Source organism: Lissotriton vulgaris, chromosome 10 (genome assembly GCF_964263255.1).
Source record: "Lissotriton vulgaris chromosome 10, aLisVul1.2, whole genome shotgun sequence".
In the NCBI taxonomy this organism is placed as follows: domain Eukaryota; kingdom Metazoa; phylum Chordata; class Amphibia; order Caudata; family Salamandridae; genus Lissotriton; species Lissotriton vulgaris.
In genome coordinates, this window is record NC_141698.1 from 1,072,830,803 (window position 1) to 1,072,851,950 (window position 21,148).

The 21,148-nt window shown below is 50.7% G+C and overlaps 1 protein-coding gene across 1 annotated transcript in view; it reads right to left on the reverse strand.

Moving 5' to 3' along the window:
- RARB (retinoic acid receptor beta) overlaps positions 1–21,148 on the reverse strand; it is a 336,058-nt gene that overhangs the window by 23,889 nt on the left and 291,021 nt on the right. The window contains exon 7 of the mRNA XM_086942137.1: positions 3,240–3,398. Within this exon, the coding sequence (XP_086798263.1) occupies positions 3,240–3,398 (159 nt within the window). The remainder of the gene's footprint in view (positions 1–3,239; positions 3,399–21,148) is intronic.

Here is a 21,148-nt window from a genome sequence, read left to right on the forward strand (position 1 = left end):
CACAAACCAAGATTTGGTCAGAGGAAAATCCCTCTCCCTTTCCTAATCAGATCTGATGGTGATGACGGATGTGTCACTTCTTGGCCACGGGATGGGGCTGCCACCTGGGAGAGGCTGAGATCAGAGGCATCTGGTCCCTGGTGGAGTTCGGCTCCATATCAGCCTTTTGAAGATCTGCGCGATCAAACTAGCACTGAAGGCATTTGTTCTCTCGCTCAACGGGAAAGTGGTGCTGGTGTTTACGGACAACACCACTGCCATGTGGTACTGCAACAAACTGGGTGGGATGTGGTTGTGGACCTTTTGTCAGGAGGCTCTTCACCTCTGGACATGGCTGGAACATCAGGGCGTATCCCTGGTGGTTTACCAGCTGGTGGGTTCTCTGAACACCAGAGCGGACGAACTCGGCCATCGGTGCCTGGTCGATCATGAATGGCATCACCATCCGGAGGTGGCGCAAGAGCATTCCGTGGTGGGGGAGCCTTGGTTAGATCTGTTCGCCTCCTAAGAGAATGTGCACTGTCAGCAGTGTTGTGCATTGGAGTTTCCAAGTTGGCGCTCGCTTGTCTATGCTTTTCGACGCGAGTTGAGCTTCGGCATCCTCTACGCCTTTCCGCCTATATACGACATCCGCCTAGAATGCTCAAGATGATCAAACATGACCGGGCTCAGGTCATTCTTGTGGCTCTGGATTGGGCAAGAAGAGTCTGTTATGCCAACCTGTTTAAGCATGGCCATCGATCCTCCGCTTAGGCTGTCCCTTTGGGAAGATCTTTTATCGCAGTAGGAAACGTTTTTTCACTTGAACCTGTCCAGTCCCCACCTCCTTGCGTGGAGATTGAGTGGTGGCAGTTGACAACTTTCAAGTTATTGAAGTCTACCTCCGAGCTATATTGAAAGGAAAACAGCAATGGGGTGAAGTCTGCACATGACTTTACCTATACACCCAAGGTTTCGATCAGATCTGCCAGGGGAGAGAGAGGTAGAGATTGAAGAAGGGGGCTCAGGGCTGATTCCTGCCGTACTCCACACACCGGTACAAAAGGGGGTGGTGATGGACGGAGCATCTGAATCAATCAAACACTCACACCCAGTCAAAAGATCTGGGTTTAATCCATCACCGTTCTTTAGCCCACTCTGCCACCCCAGTTCAGACATGGCTATATACAAATCAGTCTGACCCTGTGCCTCATGGGAACAGTCCAGCCCGAACTGCCAAGCCATGTCTTCCCTGGACTGGAAACAAGCTTCCGAGGACCGGTGTCTGGCATTCCAGCCATCTTCAGCCCGACTTGCTTGAATCCAGTGGCAAAGTGAGCAAGGGACTCACATCTGAGCATACCCTGCCACACTTATGGGGGCCAAAAGTGGTACAAAAGGGGGGTGGTGATGGACAGAGCATCTGAATCAATCAAACACTCACACCCAGTCAAAAGATCTGGGTTTAATCCATCACCGTTCTTTATCCCACTCTGCCACCCCAGTTCAGACATGGCTATATGCAAATCAGTCTGACCCTGTGCCTCATGGGAACAGTCCAGCCCGAACTGCCAAGCCATGTCTTCCCTGGACCGGAAACAAGCTTCCGAGGACCGGTTTATGGCATCCCAGATCAGTTGACTGGGGGTGAGTGTTTGATTTGCTCAAACGCTCCGTCCATCATCCCCTTTTGTTTCGTTTTGTTCGCCCTAAGTTGGCAGGGTATGCGCAGACGTGAGTCCCTTGCTCACTTGGCCACTTGATTCAAGATAGCCTGGCTGATGAGGATTATGAATCCGAAACCGGTCCCAGGATGCTTGTTTCTGGTCCAGGGAAGACATGGCTTGGCAGTTCGGGCTGGACTGTTCCCATGAGGCACAGGGTCAGACTGATTTGCATATGGCCATGTCTGAACTGGGGTGGCTGAGTGAGCTAAAGAATGGTGATGGATTAAACCCAGATCAGTTGACTGGGGGTAAGTGTTTGATTTGCTCAAACGCTCCGTCCATCATCCCCTTTTGTTTCGCTTTGCACTCCACATACCAGCGGTTTAGATGATGAGGAAAAAAGGTGTAGGTACACACGTTGGGATCTGCTCCAGGAAGCATTTGACCCATGAACCCAAACCAACTGCGTAGTTTTCTACATAAACTGATCTTAAACCTACATTTGATAGGTCAGGAGGCCTCTTGGGATTACAATGCAAAAAGCACCAGGTAGGGGGGAGGTTTACAAAGATTTTACACCGTGTTTGCATCACAAAAGTGACGTAAATCAGTGCAAAATATTTATTTTACAATAACATAAAAGTAACACATATATGCGCTGGTTTGGATTACTTCATGCCAAGAGGGTGTACAATGGGCATGCTTATGCGACGCCCCCAAGGTTTCTGACACTAAACCCAATTTACTAAATAAAGTAGACAGTTTAGCGTTCGAAAACTGCACCATTTTGAGGTAGGCACAGGGAAGGAAAAATGTATTAATTTCTCCTTCCTTTTCGGCCTTTGTGCGTGCGCTGCACACATACAAAGAGGGGAAATGGTTTAAGTCAGTCTATGCATGGTATTTTGTACTGGAAGGGTAGCCTTCCAGTACAAAACCTATTCTAGACTCACAGAGACACCCTTGAACCATGGCACAAAGGTGTCTCCGTAATGCACAGCAGATGATTTCAGCGCCGGCTAGCCCTCGCCGTGATCCCACGCATCCGAAAAGCCACCATGGGAGGAAGATCCTTCTCTTACCTGGCGGCTAAGACCTGGAATTCCCTCCCCTCTCACCTCCATCTCATCCAGAACCACCTCTCATTCAGGAAGCAACTCAAGACTCGGTTATTCGATCAGTAACAAACCCCTTTCTCTTAAGCGCCTTGAGACCCTCTGGGTGAGTAGTGCGCTATACAAATTTCTGACTTGACTTGACAGTGCCATATTTCAGGAAAATGTGGCGCTCTCCTCTCTCCTTTTCACGCAGCGCAGCATTCTGAGTGGGGATGCAAAGGAGGAGGGAGAGATGGGTTGGCATTACTTAAATGCCAGAATCTAAGGGCAAAGGCCAAGATGTGGGACATGATGCTGCTGTGTGGGGATTAAGGTGACAAATGGATGGCCCAACAGTCCCTGATCTGCCAGCAGGCTCTAGATACCCAAACCCAAGGAGAGGAACCAGGAATGGGTTTTACATCTGCCTGTCTGAAGAAGAGATACCCAACCTGGAGACCTTCCTGCCCCAGTCATTCAGAACAGGAGCCGGTACCTTTTGCGCTGATGCTGCGGAGATCCGTGATCTTCATGAGAATCTTTGGGAACATGTGAGGCTTGCTGGGTCGTCTCTTCCTGATGTAGATTTTCAGTGCTTCGAGCAGCGGCTCTTGGAGTTTGTCCACCTTCGTTGGTTCCTCAAGGTCTTGTCGGTCTGCAAATAAGATGATCAGATACATCAATGCCAAGCGCCTTGAAACAGAGCCCCCCGCCCTCCCCGGTGACATTCCACAAACAAAGCCCATAACTGGCTCCTTGCATGTTTCCAATCCCATTAGGAGGGTACAGAAATGTCAAAATATACCTGGAAGTTGTGGACACAGATTCTGCCCTAGCTGTGAGGGTCAAGCTGCTAGCCTCAAGTGAGTTTAACGAGAATTAAATGTGACCCCTCCCCAGTGCATCTCCCACCACTGGAGACACTGTCCGAAATGTAACAATCTGCAAGCACTAGTGAACTTCACATCACGTGCATGTTTGGGGCAAGGCAAGGCCTGCACAGGTAGAGAAAGGAAAGCATGACGGAGCTCTGCAGCCCTCGTCTCATGAACATTATTTAGTAATGCTGTAATTCTCAGAGCTAAGAGACCCACTGAGAGATTTGCTAAGGATTTACGCCACGCTTGCATCACAAAAGTGATGCAAATAGGCGCAAAATCTATTTGTCCGATTTACTTTCCAACGCTAAACTTGGTTTGCGCTGGAAATGATGTAAAAGTAACACAAAGCAGCATATAGCGCTGCTTTGCACTATTTAGTGCCAAGAGGGCGTACCATGGATGGAACATGGGCATTCCCATGCCACCACCCAAGGTTTCTGACTCTAAACCAAATTTAATAAATAAAGTAGATCGGGTTTAGCATCCGAAGACGGCACCCTTTTGAAGTAGGCATTTCTCCTTCCTTTTCGGTCTTTGTACATGTGCTGCGCTGTACTGCACACATACAAAAAAAGAGCAATGGTTTAGGTCGCTCTATGCATAGTATTTTGCACTGTAAGGGTACCCTTCCAGTACAAAATGTATGCTAGACTCTCAGACACCCTTGCACTGTGGCACAAAGGTGTCTCTGTGGTGCACAGCAGCTGATTTTTGCGCCGGCGCTAGGGAAAGGGGAGGAGACTGCCATATTTCTATAAATATGGTGCTCTCCTCCTCTCTCCTTTTCACGCAGCGCAGCATTTGCGGCGGCTGCACTGCTCTGCGTGAAAATGTGGTAAATCTCCCCCCAGTTATTTAGTAGGCGCTTACGGTAGTCCTTGTTCTTGCCTTGAGCAGTGCCTGGGGCAGCTCTTTTTGCAGTACAGTGACTACTTTTCACACCTTTCTTAATCCCTTCTATGCTCATGACGGAGCCGCTCCGTCACGAGTCGCGGTTGAGCTGTGCTGATGACGGAGCGGTTCCGTCATGGCCCGCGAATTCCGCGCCTGTGCTGGACGTTCCATTGAGCGGGCGGGGTCATGACGGAACCGCTCCGTCATGAGCACAGCTCAACCGCGGCTCGTGATGGAGCGGCTCCGTCACGAGCATGCGAGCGCCGTTTGGCCCCCCCGCCCCCGTAGCGCTGTGGTGGAATTCCCACCGCAGAGAAGGGGTTAAATTACTTGGGGAATTATTAACTTCCCCCAAAGTATTCCAGGACTTGAGTTGGAGTAGTAAATAAACCCCCAGGCTATATTAGGGAAAGAGGTACTTTCTCCAAATATTGAGAGACTGGATTTAGAATAGTAAAATTGCCTTCCCGGCCTCTGTTAAACCCTCGGCTGGTCTGAGGCTATAGTTAAAGGTATGAAACTCTATAAAAGTGCTGTCAGTCATTCACTCAGGAGGCCCTTGTCCCATCAGGGACACATCTTTGTATGAGGACCACTTCTGTAAAACTCCTCTTCCTAATAAGCCCTCTCATGCAACCCTTGTCTTTCCAATGCGCGTTCTCCAGAGACACTCGTCTTTCTAAAGAGGACCCTTCACTGAAACTGTCAGTCGTGAGGGCAGACCTGTAACCACTTCTGTGCACTCTCAAACCAAGGCTGAAAGTTTAATGTTAGAAGACAAAGTGCAAAACGTCGTTTGAAATGCAATGCACTCTATGTAAGTGGCTCCATTTCGAAACAGAAAGTTTGACATGTTTCCCTATATTCAAATTATATATTTTGGGCCACATTTATCAGGGCTGTGTGTCGGCGTTGTGCACAAAAAGTGACCCATACCTGCAAAAAGTCTTGAACTGGTGTGATGAGGTGTGGGGTGGGGTGTATTGTATGTGTATTGTTTATTTTTGTTTTGTTCTATTTGCAGGTCCTTTGATTGACACTTTTCTCAAATTGTAAAAGGAATAAAGTCATGATATTGTATATTGATGCTACGGAAGCCTCTGGGTTACAGAGCTCCGCTTCATGTGCATTTGACAAATAAAATATGCTTAGAAAAAAAAGTCTTGAACTGGGATTTACGTTCCAGCACAAATCTTGATGTGTGCTTGCAAGTAGACCTAAAGTACAGCAAAGTAGAACTTTGTGTTGCGTTCCTTCAAGGGGTATCTCATGGGTGGTACATGGGCATCCCCATGCAACCAAAAATGTTTTGACGTGAAGCTCTTTCCACTAAAAAAGGTAGACCGGTCTTTACACCCAAAAATATACACCTCTTTGATTACAGGCGAACATCTGAGAAGTTTTATTTCATTCATCACAAAGGAGGGAAGAGGAATTGAGGTCCATTCAGTTCCCCTGGGTAGATTCTGTGTTAATCAAAAGTGGGAATGGACGGGGGCGTGGCTTAGCGGGCGAAGATGGCGGTCGCAGCCTTGTAGAGCTCCCGCCGGCCCGGACACAATTTGCCTATTTATCCTGGCCCCCGAGCCCGCTAGTTGTACCACCTGTGTGGCGAGCGTCTCTAGCGGCGCCCGGGCCTCTCCGGTGTGCCGAGCTGTCCTCCCGGGCGATCCAGTGAGCCGGGATCATCTGCGGTGCAGTGTGGCCTAGTGCCCGTTGGCGGAGCCGGGACCTCGATTTTCAGGCCACCGAGCGGAGGGTCAGCGGACAGCGGCCGGTGGACGGACCGGCCGGGCGATACCCCGGCCCAGGATTGCGGCACCGGGGATCGGTGGAGCCGTGGCGGTGCCCTGTGGTGCCGCCCTGCACATCGGAGAGGCGCCCAAAGCAGCATAAAGACACTGAGGCCTGTGCGGACCTCGGGCAGCCGGGGCCTCGAGTTTTGCGACCCAGGGGCTGGCCCGGGCCCAGATTGAGGTGGATCGGCGCTGATCGTACCAGGAGTTGGTGGGGCTGTGGCTGTGCCCCGATGAAGGCGTTTTGATAACGCCGAAACGCGCGTCGATAGATAAAGTTTATTTTTGCCACTAATGTGTTTATGTACTTTGTATGTCTAATTGCATGTACAATTGTCGATCCAATAGTTGTGCAGTACCCTTTGTGCACTTTTTAGTATTACTGTATTGACCATGTCGTTTTTAGATAACATTTGAATGTACTACTTTTTTAATAAATTGAATTTGTTTAATTCTTAATTGATTTGTGTGCTTTACATACTAGTTTGCTCCCTAATTTTATCATTGAATGTGGTTGTTTTTTTGCATATTGTGCCCCGAGTGGCCATCTGGCGCGTGGAGGAAGTGCCTGGGGCGACGGGGCACTGCTGTGGCCTTTGTGGACAACGGGCGGCCGGGGCCTCGTTTTCTACGCCCGGGGGCTGGCCCCGGACCTACATGTGGAGCAGACCGACGGCGGGAGCTGTGTAACCGAGGCCCTAGAGTGGAGCGGTGCGGCTTGTTGGTGCGGCTGCGGCCCCCCCCCCCCCCCCGAGGCATCCGGTGGGCCGATGAGAGACCGGCGACAGGAGTGCTGCCCAGAGGCTCACCGTAAACTGTGAGTGACTCTCCTGAGACTTGCTGAACGGTTGGAGCCGGCTGTGGGGCAGTGGGGGCCGTGTGCTGGAGTGGGCCATGGGACTGGACGCACGTGGTGGCGGCGCAGTGGGGGCGAACCTAGGCCAGCTCGGACTTATTTTGTGGCGCATTGACTGGTTCGGCTGGAGGGCCCGCCTGCCGTCGGAATCCGTGGAGCCGCGGCCGCCTTCCCCCCGGGGTTGGAGGAGCCCCCAGTGCTGATTGGGGTGGGACACCTTTGGCGATCTGAGGAGCACACACAGACGCAGATACCAGTGGTGTTGTGGAAGTGGGACTGCACGCAGCAATGACCAGGGGAGGTGGTGGTCCGCCCAAGCAGGGTCCCATTGACAAGTTTACAGGGCCCAGTGGAGGGCCTGGTGCGTCCAGTGGCAGCACTGGAGCGGTGCCGGACAACGCGGCGCTCAAGGCGGCAATCGCCCAATCCAGGGACATGCTGGACGCCAAGATTGGGGCAGTGGGCGCGGATGTAACTCTATTGCGCCAGGACCTGCGGAATGCGGTAGCGTGGATCACGGAGACGGAATCCAGGATCTCGGTGGTTGAGGATGACGTTGGGACCCTGAAACAGAAATTGGCGGAGATGGAGCACGTCCAAAAGAATCTCGCGTCTCGGGTGGAGGATGCTGAAGGGCGCGCACGCAGGAATAACCTCCGCTTTATAGGATTTCCAGAGAGATGTGAGAAGGACGATATGGAGCAGTTCCTGTCCCGGTGGCTGGAGAGCTGGCTCCCACCGGGGGTTCTATCTAATTGCTTCGTAATTGAGCGTGCACACCGAGCCCTGACACAGAATCCGCGGAGGGTGAGCGTCCTAGACCAGTCATTGCCAGACTTTTGAATTATCACAACCGTGATGTTATATTGCGAGAGGCGAGAACTAGAGGCTCCATCTCCTATGAAAATCGGAAGATTATGATTTTTCCCGACTACACGAAGCTTGTACAGCAGCAACGCCAATCATTTGTGGCTGCCAAAGCCAAGTTGCGGGTCCTGAAACTTCAGTACTCCTTGTTATACCCGGCTCGCCTGCGAGTGGTGTACCAGTCCCGGACCCACTTCTTCGACTCCCCGGAGGACGTCTTCAAGTGGACAGACGAAACTGTGCAGATCAGGCCGCATGCCCAGCCGGGTCTGGACCCAGGCGGATCGAGGGGATCGTCACAGGAGCGGGCGGACCGCCCGGCCCGGAAGGGACGACATCGGAGGTCCCGATCACGCAAGAGATCCGCCTCTGCCAGTGCGACGCAGACCAGTGGAACAATGGAGTCCGATCATTCTGACAATGGTCGTTGAACCCTGGGGGGGATCTGCCCTTCTCTACAGGAGTGTCACCTTGACCTGCTGGGGGTCCCACGGCAGGACTGCATATTGGGAGGTGCCGCTGATACGGAGCTGCCTGCTCTGAGAAATGCCTTGAACATATGTGGTATCACAGCTGGGGTTCAGGAGGCAACTTAATAGGGGCCACCAACCTCCACACGCTGTGGGAGTTGACTAGGGGGGGGGGGTCTGACCTTACAGTTCAAGGGGTGTTGGGATCCATTGGCATGGTTGGTCTTGGGTCCTCGGTTCTGGGTCCGGGGCTGTCCTTGCCGCGACAGGTACTTCAGTGTTCCATGAGGTATAGGGGTGGGGGGAGTTGGGGACAGGGGGGGTGAGAGGGGGATTGTTGGAGGTGGTTTGGGGCTGGGGTCGGGCGGGGGTAGATGCTGCTGTTTGGGGGTTCGGGGGTTGGTGGGGGGACCGCACGTGCTGTTTTCCGATGTACTGAGTAGGATGTGGGGTGTGTGGAGGTGGTGCAGAGGGCCTGGTTGGGGCGATCACCTTGACTATGGCTGAACGGACTACTACGCTCCCTAACGAGTCCCTGCGTGTAGTAACCTGGAATGTTAGGGGGATGCTTGATAAGATCAAACGTGGGGCGGTACTGCGCTGGGGGAAAAGGGAGACGGTTGATGTACTTTTGCTTTAGGAAACACATATGTTGGGTTCCAAAGTACTTAGCCTGCAGAGGTTTGGCTTCCAACAGTTCTTTCACGCCGGATTTACTAGAGGGTCCAGAGGAGTTGCTATTTTGGTGTATCGCAGGGTGGCTTATGTGCATGAGAAGCAGTGGGCAGACCCACAGGGTCGGTACATATTTGTCAAAGGAATGGTGGCTGCTGAACCAGTGGTTTTTGGAAGTGTGTATGCCCCTACCCCTCTGCAATGGGCCTTGTCGGAGAGGCTGTTTACAATATGGGAAGATATCCCGGAGTCCTTGACGGTGGTTGGGGGGGATTGGAATGTGGTGATGGATGCCTGTGTGGACCGTCAGAGGAGACAACATATGGCTGCGAGTGCTCCCGCTTCCATCCCACATACCGGCTGCGTGCGATGGTAGAGAGTATGGGCTGGGTGGATGTGTGGCGTCATATGCAACCTGCGGCGCGTGAGTTCACGTATGTATCTGCGGTACATGGCTCCTTCTCGCGGTTGGATTATGTGTTTATGCCCGGTGCCTGACTGAGTAGAGTGCGGGAGGCTGCGATATTGCCGAGAGGGCTATCTGATCACTCCCCAGTTTTCGTCAAGATAGAGCTTCATACAAAACGACAGTCATTCCGTTGGAGGATGTCCTCGTGGCACCTACAACAACCCGAATATGTCCACCATGTGCGAGAGGCGATCGATCATTACTGGCGGGACAATCTCATAGACGATGTCGACGCTGTGGTGGTTTGGGAAGCAATGAAGCCCACTATAAGGGGGGTCGATATTGCTTGGTGTACGGCCGCCCACCGGAAGCACCGGGAAGCCATTACCGCTGCAGCTGCACAGGTCGAGGCCCTAGAACAGCGTAGCCGGGGAGGGGGCGACGAGACTGCGATACGGTTGCTCCTGCAGGCACAACAGTCATATGCTTCTATCTTACATGACGAGGCTAAGCAAGCGTGGCTTGCCACGCGGAGTAGAATCTACCAGTGGGGAGATAAGTCCTGTACGATGCTTCATCGGCTATGTCAATGTAGTCTTCAACCAATTACACTGCCAGGCCTCACTGCGGATGACGGGTCGGTGATGACGGACCCGGCTGCACTGGCGGCTAGTTTCGCCCGATACTTCAAGGAGCAGTATACCCCACGAGATTGTCTGGAAGCAGATGAGGTAGCCAAATTCCTTGATGACCTGCCGCCGAAAGCGGTCTCGGATGAGGTCAGGACGGGGCTTGACGCTCCGCTTACTGCTGAGGAACTCGGGGAGGCTCTGGGGCAGCTTAACACCGGGAAGGCGCCCGGGCCGAGTGGCTACCCATGTGAGTTTTATAAGAAATTCCACCTCCTGTTAGGGTCTCACTACCGACGTGCGCTCTAGGCGGCCCGGACCCGGGGCAAGCTACCATCTGATTGGCGCCATGCGGAAATTGTAGTGTTTCAAAAGCCGGGTAGGCCCCCTGACAGGCATGACTCTTATCGCTCCATATCCCTGCTAGACATTGAGGCCAAAATCCTAGCAAAAGCTCTAGCGAATCGCCTACTTCCGTATATCACGGATCTGGTCCACCCTGACCAGGCCAGGTTCATGCCTCATAGGGCGACACGCCATAGCATCCGGCGGGCACAGGCAGCGGTGGACGCCATGGGGGCCTTGGGTGAACAGGCGGCTTTGCTGTTAGCAGACATGGACAAAGCCTTCGACTCTGTTAGTTGGGCGTACCTCTTTGCACTCCTGCCCCGTCTCAACCTGGGCCCGGTGTTTTTGTTGTACCTTAAGCTACTGTATACTGACATCACGGCCTCGGTACGGGTCGCTGGGGCTATCTCCGAACAGTTCCAGATTGGTCGGGGAACCAGACAGGGATGCCCATTGTCCCCATACCTGTTCGCCCTGGCTATGAAGCCCCTGGCCTCTTGGGTGCGCTCAGATGCACAGATGCATGGGTTTGGGTGGAGTGGGGATCTAGCCGACAGAATTGCATTGTATGCTGACGACGTCCTCTTCTTCCTCACGGATTTGCAACGCTCTGGGCCCCGAGTACTAGACATTATGCGTATCTTTGGAGAGGTTTCCGGCCTTTGGCTGAACCTGCACAAGTCTACTCTGTGGGTGCTGGGAGGTGGAGCCATAACAGACCCCTGGGCGGCAGGACTGCGGGTGGCGTCCGACTGGCTGAAATACCTTGGGGTGTTTCTGTCGGAATCGGCGACCATTGCTTGGGAAAGCAATATTGTGCCTGTATGGGAGCGAGTTCAGGCTGATACCAAAACGTGGTCCAGAATGCCTTTAACCATATTCGGCAGGTCCGCAATCTTCAAGATGGTGGCGCTTCCACGCCTGCTATATCAGTTTCAAAACTACCCCTATCCTGTCAGCCCGCAGTGGTTCCGACAAGTCAACTCGGTGCTGGGCCGCTTCCTATGGGCTGGAGGTGCGGCCAGGGTGGCGCTACGGACATGCTTCCTGTCCACCTATTGTGGTGGCCTGGCCACCTCCGATCTGCTGTCTTATTACCAGGCCTCTCAGCTGCTTATTCTTAATGAATGGTGGTATGGCGATAGGGGGGACCCGGCCTATGCTTTGGAGCGCTCGCTCATGGGGGAAAATACGCTACACACAATCTTATACTCAGCCCGACTGCGGCGGACGCTACCGTCTGTCACGAAAGTGGTTTTTGCTTTATGGAGAAAGGCGCTGCGCCAAATGGGCTGGTGGGGCAAACTGACAGCAGAAACGCCACTGTGGAACAATGGCCTGCTCCCGGAGCTTTCTACTCTGGCCGGGTTTGAGGGATGGGATGCCATAGGGATCTCGTTGCTGGGCCAAGTAAAGTCTGGAACTACCCTCAAATCGTTTCAGGAGCTCAGCGCGGAGTTCCACATGCCTCAATCCCAGTTCTTCCGCTATTTACAACTACGTCATGCACTCACCCCCAGTATCGCTCACTTGGAGTCTCTCCCTGAGTTTAGTCCGGTCGAGGCAAAGGTCTTTATGGGAGACCTGGGGGATAAGAAGGTCTCCCGCATCTACCCGACACTGGTAACTCATTGCTCCTCTACATTGCTTCTCCTCCGGGCGGCATGGGAGGTGGATGTGGGTCCCCTGGACGAGGATGATTGGAGGGAGGCCCTGGAGTCCCCGCGAGGGGCTGCTATCGCGATGCAGCTTCGGCTAATTCAATTTAAATATCTTCATAGGGCCTATTACACCCGAGAGCGACTATGGAAGGCGGGACTGATTGAGTCTCCGGAGTGTCTGCGCTGTGGGGCTGCACTGGGTACGCTGCTGCATACGGTGTGGTCATGTGCTAGACTGTCTGGCTTTTGGAGAGGTGTATGGGGCTGCCTGTCTGAAGTCCTAGGTGGGATCTCCCCCGCACTCATCGGCTGGGGCTGCTCCATGTCATGGAGGGTATCGGTGGAAACATTTACAAACGTCACTTACTGTTGTTGGGACTTGTTGTGGCTAAGAGAGATCTGGCCCGGGCATGGAAGGGAGAGAGAGCCCCCCCTTGTCTGCATGGAAGGCTGGACTGGATTACTACATGGGGCTCGGGAGACCGGTGTTTGCCCCCGTAAGCATTTTAAAATCTGGAAGCGGTGGGCTGATTATAGGGGGCTGTTGTTGGATCCCCCAGTAGAACGAGAGGAGGACATATGAATGAGATGTGTTGTATTGGCCTGAGTTCTGTGGCATACCTGTCACACCGCACCCAAGTCTTGCTTGCAGCTTCTTGCACACGTGCGTGGGGGGGGGGTGGGGATTGGGGGGGAGTTTGGGGGGTAGTGGGAGTTGTTGGGGTAAGGGTGGGATGAGGGGTGGTTCTTCTTGAGCTTTTCTCTCCTTATTGATCGGACAATTGTGCATGCGTAATAAACTGTACCATAACTGTTGGTGGCGATCTCCTGATTGTGGAGAGCCACAATTTTCCTTTGCTTTAACTGCTCAATAAAATCTGTTGTGAAAAAAAAAAGTGGGAATGGACACTGGTATCTACAATAACCATTGGTTATGTTTGAAAACCCTCATAGACGCTATGATTTAGATGTTGCGGTGTATCTTTTTATCCGCCCCTCGTCAAGCGTCACGGCATAGTCATCGGGTTATCAAATGACGTGCTATATGCCTGCCTCACCCGAGGCAACCTCTGGTAAGTGTAGAAGTGTCCAGAAATTGTAGGGACAGCCACAGAGGGAAAATATGTAGAGCAGCCAAGAGAATTATTAAAAAGCAGTGTCACACCAAACCAACATTTATTATAAAGAGGTGGGCACTGTAATTTAAAACTGGAAGAGTAGTATATTGGGTAATCGAGTTACTGGATTACCATATGTCTCTATAGATAGGTCGACATGTTTCAGCTCACCTGGGCCCAAAGAGGGTCTATGGAGCTTTCGTCAGGACAGTACATAAAATAAGGTTGAATACTCACACAACTTGTGTAAAGTTCAATTAATGTATGGGGGCAGGGGCAGAGTCCGCACTAGAAGCTAATGCTTCCCTACGCGTGGCAGGGACCACTTGAAATGCGACTCTCTTGCAACCTGATGTGGCGAGATTGACCCATAATGAAGGAATCTCCGTATGAGAATTTCATACATTAATTCGATTACCCAATATAACTCCCCTACCCTAATATGTACAATAGGGTAGGGGAGTTTCCTTGAATGGACCCATTCAAGGAAACTCCCCTACCCTATTGTACATATTTTTGGGGGGATTACCCTTGTTTGTGACACCTTGTATATAGTTTAATTTTAAAATATTTTCACATAGTCACTATAAGCACTTTGTCACATGTGTGAGCACCTGAAAATATAATTGAACCAAAAAAACGTAAATAAAAGTTTTTTTATGTGTATACTACCCTACAAAGCCTGCTCCCTAGATTGATTCTAGAATTATAGTTATACTTTACTCTCTAAGGACCTTTTGAGGCCACCCAAAACCATTGTTCCTTCTATAGATACTTCAACCCCAGGTTTTACTAATGGGGTATCCTTGTTTTTCATAACTGCTTATTTATCTTATGCAACTAACAACCACTGACAAAGCCAATAGTCTCGACTTGTTGTAGGTGTGATGTTACTTGTATCACATATATGGATGCAATGAGGAAAAAAGCAAAATGCAAGTCGGGCGGCACACTATGCTAAGTGCAGATTTTTATCTTAAGTGTTTTTAAGCCACGCCCTTAATTACATTGACCACGCCTGTTTGAGAGACCCCACCCCAGTTTTTTCATCCCACTTAAAGCCCTGTGTTGAGGGAAGCCGTTGAGTCAAAACATGCCTCCCTTCTCTGGGCACATCAATGTAGCCTCGGAGTGCCGCTGGAATGCTGCACCCACACGGGGGCTCAGCTGCACCCACACGGGGGCTCACGCTCACCAGACCGGCCTGGATTTAAACTTAAGGACACTGAGCCCCACATATCGGGCGTTGTTACCACCTGCCCCGGAGGCCTTTGATTTGTGATGCAGATTGCCACAGAGAAGGGCGCCAGGAGACAGGCTGCAAATGAGGAGCCTTCCTGAGGACGGTAGGCCTTCAGTGTTAGAGGTAGGTCCGAAACGGTGGCGCTGTAGCAAGGGCTCTAGGCGCTATATGGCAATTATTGGGAGACTCTTGTATGCGGAAATCGGGAGCCAGCCTGATAGGTCTCATGGTAGGGTAGACTGGGGTGAAGACACAAGTTAACTGACTTTTCTCCAGCCCCACCGGCCTTTCAAAGGCAGCAGAAAGTATTGGAAAAAAATCCTTATTTGCTTATGGACCGCTTTGGTGTGACTGCGAAAACCGCACATAAAACCAAACAAGCGCAAACTGTGCAGCATTACAGTACGGTAATCGATGAAAGGGTATATAATCAATCTACAATTAAAAACACAATCAGACTTTCCAATGGCAACCTTTCAGTTTCAGTTTCAGTTTGTTTATTTATTTCGAAGGTTAAAAACCATCATGAAAATACATCACAGTAAAAAACATGATCACAAACTTTCATTAGCAACATTTCATTAAAAAAAGAAAGAAAGGAGAAGGGGCATCACTTTTAAGGAAAAAAGGTTTTTGCGAGCAGAAGGACCAAAGTGCAGATGAGATACAAAAGCTCCGCATCATATAATAGATATTTCCCTTGCCTACCAGTTTCAACAGCCCATAGTGTTTCTCAGTTTAAAAGCGATTTTAAGAAAAGTTATAATAGCACATAGGGTTCGTATTTCAGTGGCTCTCTGTAGGAACAATAAAGCAGATTTAGCATGGGTGATTTTTGAGTCTTTCAAAACCCCCAGTAGAAACCTTTGGCGAGGTATTTTAAAAAAAGGACACAATAATACAAAATGAAGGGTGTCCTGCGGAGACCTATTGTCGCAGCCGCAGGCACCCTTCTGCTCAACTGTTGCAGTAAACCCTGATGGATGAGCTAAAATGTGGTGCAACAAGTTGAGCCTAAAACGAGTCATTAAAAACCTCTCATGCTGACTATACAATAAAAAGAGGTATGGTTCCATGCCAATTTGATTCGAAACTAGCGAGTGAGCAACTACGGAGGATTTAATAGAGTCAAGCTCCCTCCTCCTGTCACCAAATTTGTCCAGCAATTGGCCTTGTATCGAGTGACTGGTATATATGTCCACCAGGGATGGGTCAAAAAATAATCTTTGTTCATCTATTTCCCCTAGGGTGTCTTTAATATATTTCAGCCAAGGGATTTGGAGGCATTTTTCTTTCGTCAAACAATCCTGGATAATCTGTCTGGATAGTTCCGCGTTGGGGTTAAGCCAAATTTTGATCCATGCCAGTATGGGTCTCAGTTTAATCAAGTCTGAAATATATGATATTCCCAGCTCATTGTGTGTTACTGCGGCGGATGTGCTCAGCGGAAGTTTTAGCAGTTTTTAAAAAAAAATTTCCTCCTTACTTTGGATTAATTGAGCATCTCTGAAACCCCAGACTTCTGATCCGTATATTGTTTTTGAGATGCTGACTGATCTGTACAGAGTCAACACCTGCTCAGGGGACCACCTTCCCATTCGGCGAGCAAAGTTTAAAATGGCTCCATTTGCTGAGACAAGTCTCCTCGCCCTCTCCTCTACCAGCGGGGCGAACTTCAGTTTCTCATCGAATAGGAGACCCAGATATGGGAATGTTTTGACACTGTCCAGAACATGAGCCCCTAGTTTAAATACGAATTTCTTCTGAGGTTTTTTCCCCACTGTCATGATAAAGGATTTTGTCATATTTACAGATAAGTCCAATTTCCGCATAAAATCGGCGAAGCCCTTGATTAGATGTTGCAGTCCGACCGCCGTCCGGGCTAAGAGGACGGCGTCATCAGCATACAAAAGTACTGGCATATGACGTGAGCCCACCTTTGGACAGTCAGTTCCTAGTGCTATTAGGTCGCTCTCCAGGCCGTTTATGTAGAGGGAAAACAGAAAAGGTGCCAGGATACACCCCTGCCTTACCCCGCCCGAGCACAGGAAGGGATCGGTACTCACCCCCCCCGCGCTGTAGCGGACCTTGGCAGTGGTGTTCCAGTGGAGTTCCCTCAAGATGTTGATAAGATCCGGGTCGATTCCCAGGTTGAACATGATCGACCATAGTTTGGCTCTATTTACATTGTCAAACGCCGCTGCTAAGTCCATGAACCCCATATACATGGTACCTTCAGACGCTTTCGTGTACTTAGCAGTGAGCAGGTACAGGTTGAGGCACTGATCAGTGGTTGATCTCCCCGTTCTGAACCCGTACTGGGTGTCCACCAGAATGTTATGGGTGTCAGTCCAGTCCAGTAGGCGGTTAAGGAGTGCCCTCCCCAGTACCTTGGCAGAGACGTCAATGAGCGATATTGGTCTGTAACACTGCGGGCTGTCCCTACAGCCTTTCTTGTAAATAGGGACGATCACCGCAGTGGACCATGATCTCGGCAGACCCGTTTTGATGGCTGCATTCAGTACTCTCGTTACCATTGGAGCCCAAAGGTCCGTGTTGCTCAGAAAGAGATCCGGGGGGGTTCCATCTGGGCCCGGGGCTTTGTTTCGTGTTAACCCTAGTATTGCCTTTAGAACTTCATCCAGGGATAATTCGAGTTTTTCCGCCCTTGGCCCCCTCCATATTCCATCACCAATGTCTACATCCTGCTGATTGTACAGCGATTTAAAATGGGCAATCCATTGTTCCGGCAGAATGTTTGAGCTAATGACTGGGGAGCTTGAATCGTGAAAACATGGTTTATTTATGATTTTCCAGAACTGGGTATAGTCCTTGTTTTCGCCGGCCTCCCGTAAGTCTGTCCAGGTTTCTTTTTGAAGGGTGCTTTTTCTGATCTTGATCTGGTTTTTATAGTTTTGCCTGCAACGGGTGATTTCATTTTTGTCCCTTGGTATCATTTTCAGGCTCTGTTTTAGGTCTCTTAACGCTTTCGAACAGTTAGCATCAAACCATCTGGGCATGGATTGCAAGTTTATGGGCTTCCTGGTTGTCAGGAGTTTCGCTACGATTTTGGTTAGGGATTCAAATGCCTCTACTACTCCTCTGCCCTCTATTGTAGCATCTAGACAGGTCTCTATGTGAACTTTCCCTTCATTTACTAATTTAACATAGAAGTCTTGGGGGTTGATCAGTGACCACCTTAGGCGTCTCCCTTGGTCTGTTGGTTGGATTTCTGCTTGTTGGATCACCACTGGGACTTTTTTAATGAAATCATTCCCTTTAATTTCTGTTATAATGGGGTTATGGTCGCTAAAGGGACTCCACTCTGTCCTGGTATTTATGATCCTTTCCCTAGCCCAGGCGGATATCATAACGTAATCTATTATAGAACCCCCACCTTTGCCCTTGAATGTTGGTATTGGGGATTCACCTGCATTATGAGCGGATAAATCCATGACCTTTGTGAGGGCAAAGTTATCTAATAGCTTCATCAGTAAGCTACCCTCTTTGGTATGTGTGAAGTGTGGGCCCTTTTCTAAAGGACAAGCTGACCAATCAGGGGTTAAGGGGAGTAGTTTGGGGCATAGGTGGCAATTAAAGTCCCCCATCAATAGGACAGTTGGTTCAAGGCCCGTCGCCCTTTGATCTAATTCCTTGGTTAAACAGGTCTCCAACTGCTCTAGGACTGGGAAATTTCCTTCCACCGGTCCGGAATTATAAAAATTCACAAACAGTAAACACTCCCCCTGATGAGTAAGTCTAACTGCTTGTATATTATCTGAGGGACCGTCGAGAAATGACCAGGAACCCTGCAAGTCTAAGTCTGCATATAGGACTAAACCTCCCTTAGCTCTTCCCGAGTTTGTGCCCTGTGCGGGTTTAAAGAAACATTTGTAGCCCTCCAATTGACATGGGCCCGAGTCTCTTGCCCATGTTTCCTGGAGCGCTATCAAATGAAAACATTTGATGAATTCTAGCCATTCCTTGTTTTTTAACTTGGCTTCCAGCCCTGCAACATTCCATGATAGGATGGTCAGGCCCTCCCGCTTTTCTTTGCCTCTTGCCATGTGGGTTTCAGTTGCTCTCTCCGTTCCATCTAGTGGGAAATCTAGTTCAGTTGTATGTTCCTTTTCCCTCTGGGGGCGGGGTGAGTCTAGTCCCCTGGTTAATACACTCTTCACGCTCCCCCCTGTATTCCCCACTAGTGGGCCAAGATAACTACTAGTGCCCGGGCTTCCTGTTATGTTCTTTTGGGTGGAGGGAGTGGGTTCGAGTCAATCTATGTCCTCTAGAGATTGAAATGGGGCGTATCTGTTTCTCCATTGGGGGTAGTCACGCTGGGGATAGGGCTGTTGGAGGTGGCTTGCTAGTCTAGGTCTGTGTGGGCGCTGTGATCTAACCAGCGTCCATCCTCCCTCATCCTCCCCCCGAATGTTGTTTCGTGTCCTTGGGTAAAAATACCCAAGTGGGAGGGCACAAATCGTGCTGGTTTGGTTCCTGTTGGAGTTCTTTAGGATATACTCTACCAGACTAGTGTCCGTGAAGTTTGCGACTATGCAGTCACCTCTGATATCTTTATTTCTCCTCCCAACCCAGTTTACCCTTCTTACGCTTAGGATCTCTCCTCTTTCCCCATTATCTAAGGGTCTATGGATGTTCAACCATCTAGAAATTTTAGAGAGCAATTGTGGGTGTGTTTCTCTCTCGTTAGGCCTATTTTCTGGGACCCCGGCAAAGATTATTACAAAGGGATTCGCCTCGGGGGGGGTAAATCTAAGTGTGGTGCCTGGGTATTGGTGTCATAAAAGGGATCAGGGTCTGTGTAACAGTGGTTATAATTCCCTTCACTTTGCAGGCGCTCGTCTTGTCTCCATTGCATTAGTGGTTGTATGGGAGGTTTTTCCCTCTGTGTGTTATTCGCACCTTGTTGATGTCTCCCTCTATGGTTACCGTTTGTGTCCCCTTTGGGGTTTTGGGCAGTGCTGGGGGGCTCATGAATCTGAGCTATAGCCTGTTGGTCATGGCTGACACAGTTGTTATTTTGGGCCCTCTTAGTGTTTACCTTATCATTTATGGATTCCACTGTCGGTTGTGGTTGGTCAGCGGAAGTCTTTGCGAGTGCGTGTTCTAATGCCTTAGATTGTTTGGAGAACTCGCACATTATTTTATCCACCTTACTTATGATGGGTTTTAATTGTGCCGCAATGAAGGATTCTAGCTGTTTTTTGATATGTTACTACTATCTCGATCCACCCTGGGGGGATAGTGTCTTCTCGGGGATTATTTTCTTGTGAATTATGAAGGCTTATTGGGGAGTTAGTTCTTGGGGGTGCTTTCCTCTGCCTCTGCTGACCCTTATTCCTCCCCACTCGCTTCCTTGCTTTTCGGGGGGCCGTGTCAATAAGTTCAGGGGATTCTAGCCCTGAGGTTTGCGCACAAGGGACATCCACTGTGCCATAATTTGTTTGTGACACACTGCCCTGGGTGTTTAAACTATCAATTAAAAGTACGTCTCTAGGGGGTGTTTGAGAGATGGCATTGAGATTTGGCGAGGAGGATAAACTCCGTTCCATTCGTTCAATTTCCCCTGTGACTTTTTTTAACATTAAGTCGATTGCTGTAGGTTTGTTCCCCTTTGCGTGGGCAGCCTCCTTTGTTTCCCCCCTTGTTGTCTTAGGGGTTGTTGTTCTCTTGGTTGGCTTGGTCCCATTCGAGCGTGTGTTAGGGTGAGTGGACATCATTCCTCCTTGGTCTCTTTCCTTGTCGCCACAACAAGGTGCGGCTTTGGGTTCAGCCTAACCTCTTGCGTGCTGCCGTTGGGGTTTAGCGTGTAACTTTCAGGGGCTCCACTGTCCTATGCAAGGTTCCTATAACCAGGGTGCAGAACCTAGGAGTGGTGTCAGAGGCGAGGGACCAAGGGGGGTGGCCCGTCCCGTCCCTCGGCGTCCCCGGACGGCCACAGACGGCCCGCCCTCTGCCCGGGCTCCGCCCGGCATCACCCGCGCGCGTCCCGCGACGCGGAGGGGTTGCTCCGCCTTTGTAGCGCCTCCGGGCGCGCAGGCAGCGGAAAACCGGAAGTTCACGCAAAGCCCGCTGGGAGCTGTAGTCTCCAGCCGCCGTGGGATGGTGATGGCGGCGAGTCTACAGCGTTCCTGAACCCAGGGGCAGAGGCTGCGTGTGGCGTGCGTCCTTCAGGTAAGTTTCTGGCCCAAGACCCCCGCTCCACCGAGGGGTTGCTCCGCCTTTGTAGCGCCTCCGGGCGCGCAGGCAGCGGAAAACCGGAAGTTCACGCAAAGCCCGCTGGGAGCTGTAGTCTCCAGCCGCCGTGGGATGGTGATGGCGGCGAGACCTACAGCGTTCCTGGACCCAGGGGCAGAGGCTGCGTGTGGCGTGCGTCCTTCAGGTAAGTTTCTGGCCCAAGCCCTTTCACAGAAAAGGAAATCTTAACAGGGCTGCTTTATACAGAACTAGTTTCGATCATGATTCGAATTAGTCCTGAAATGCCTACAATAACCACACGATGGCAGCAGTGAATTAAAGATGAAGGTAAACCATATA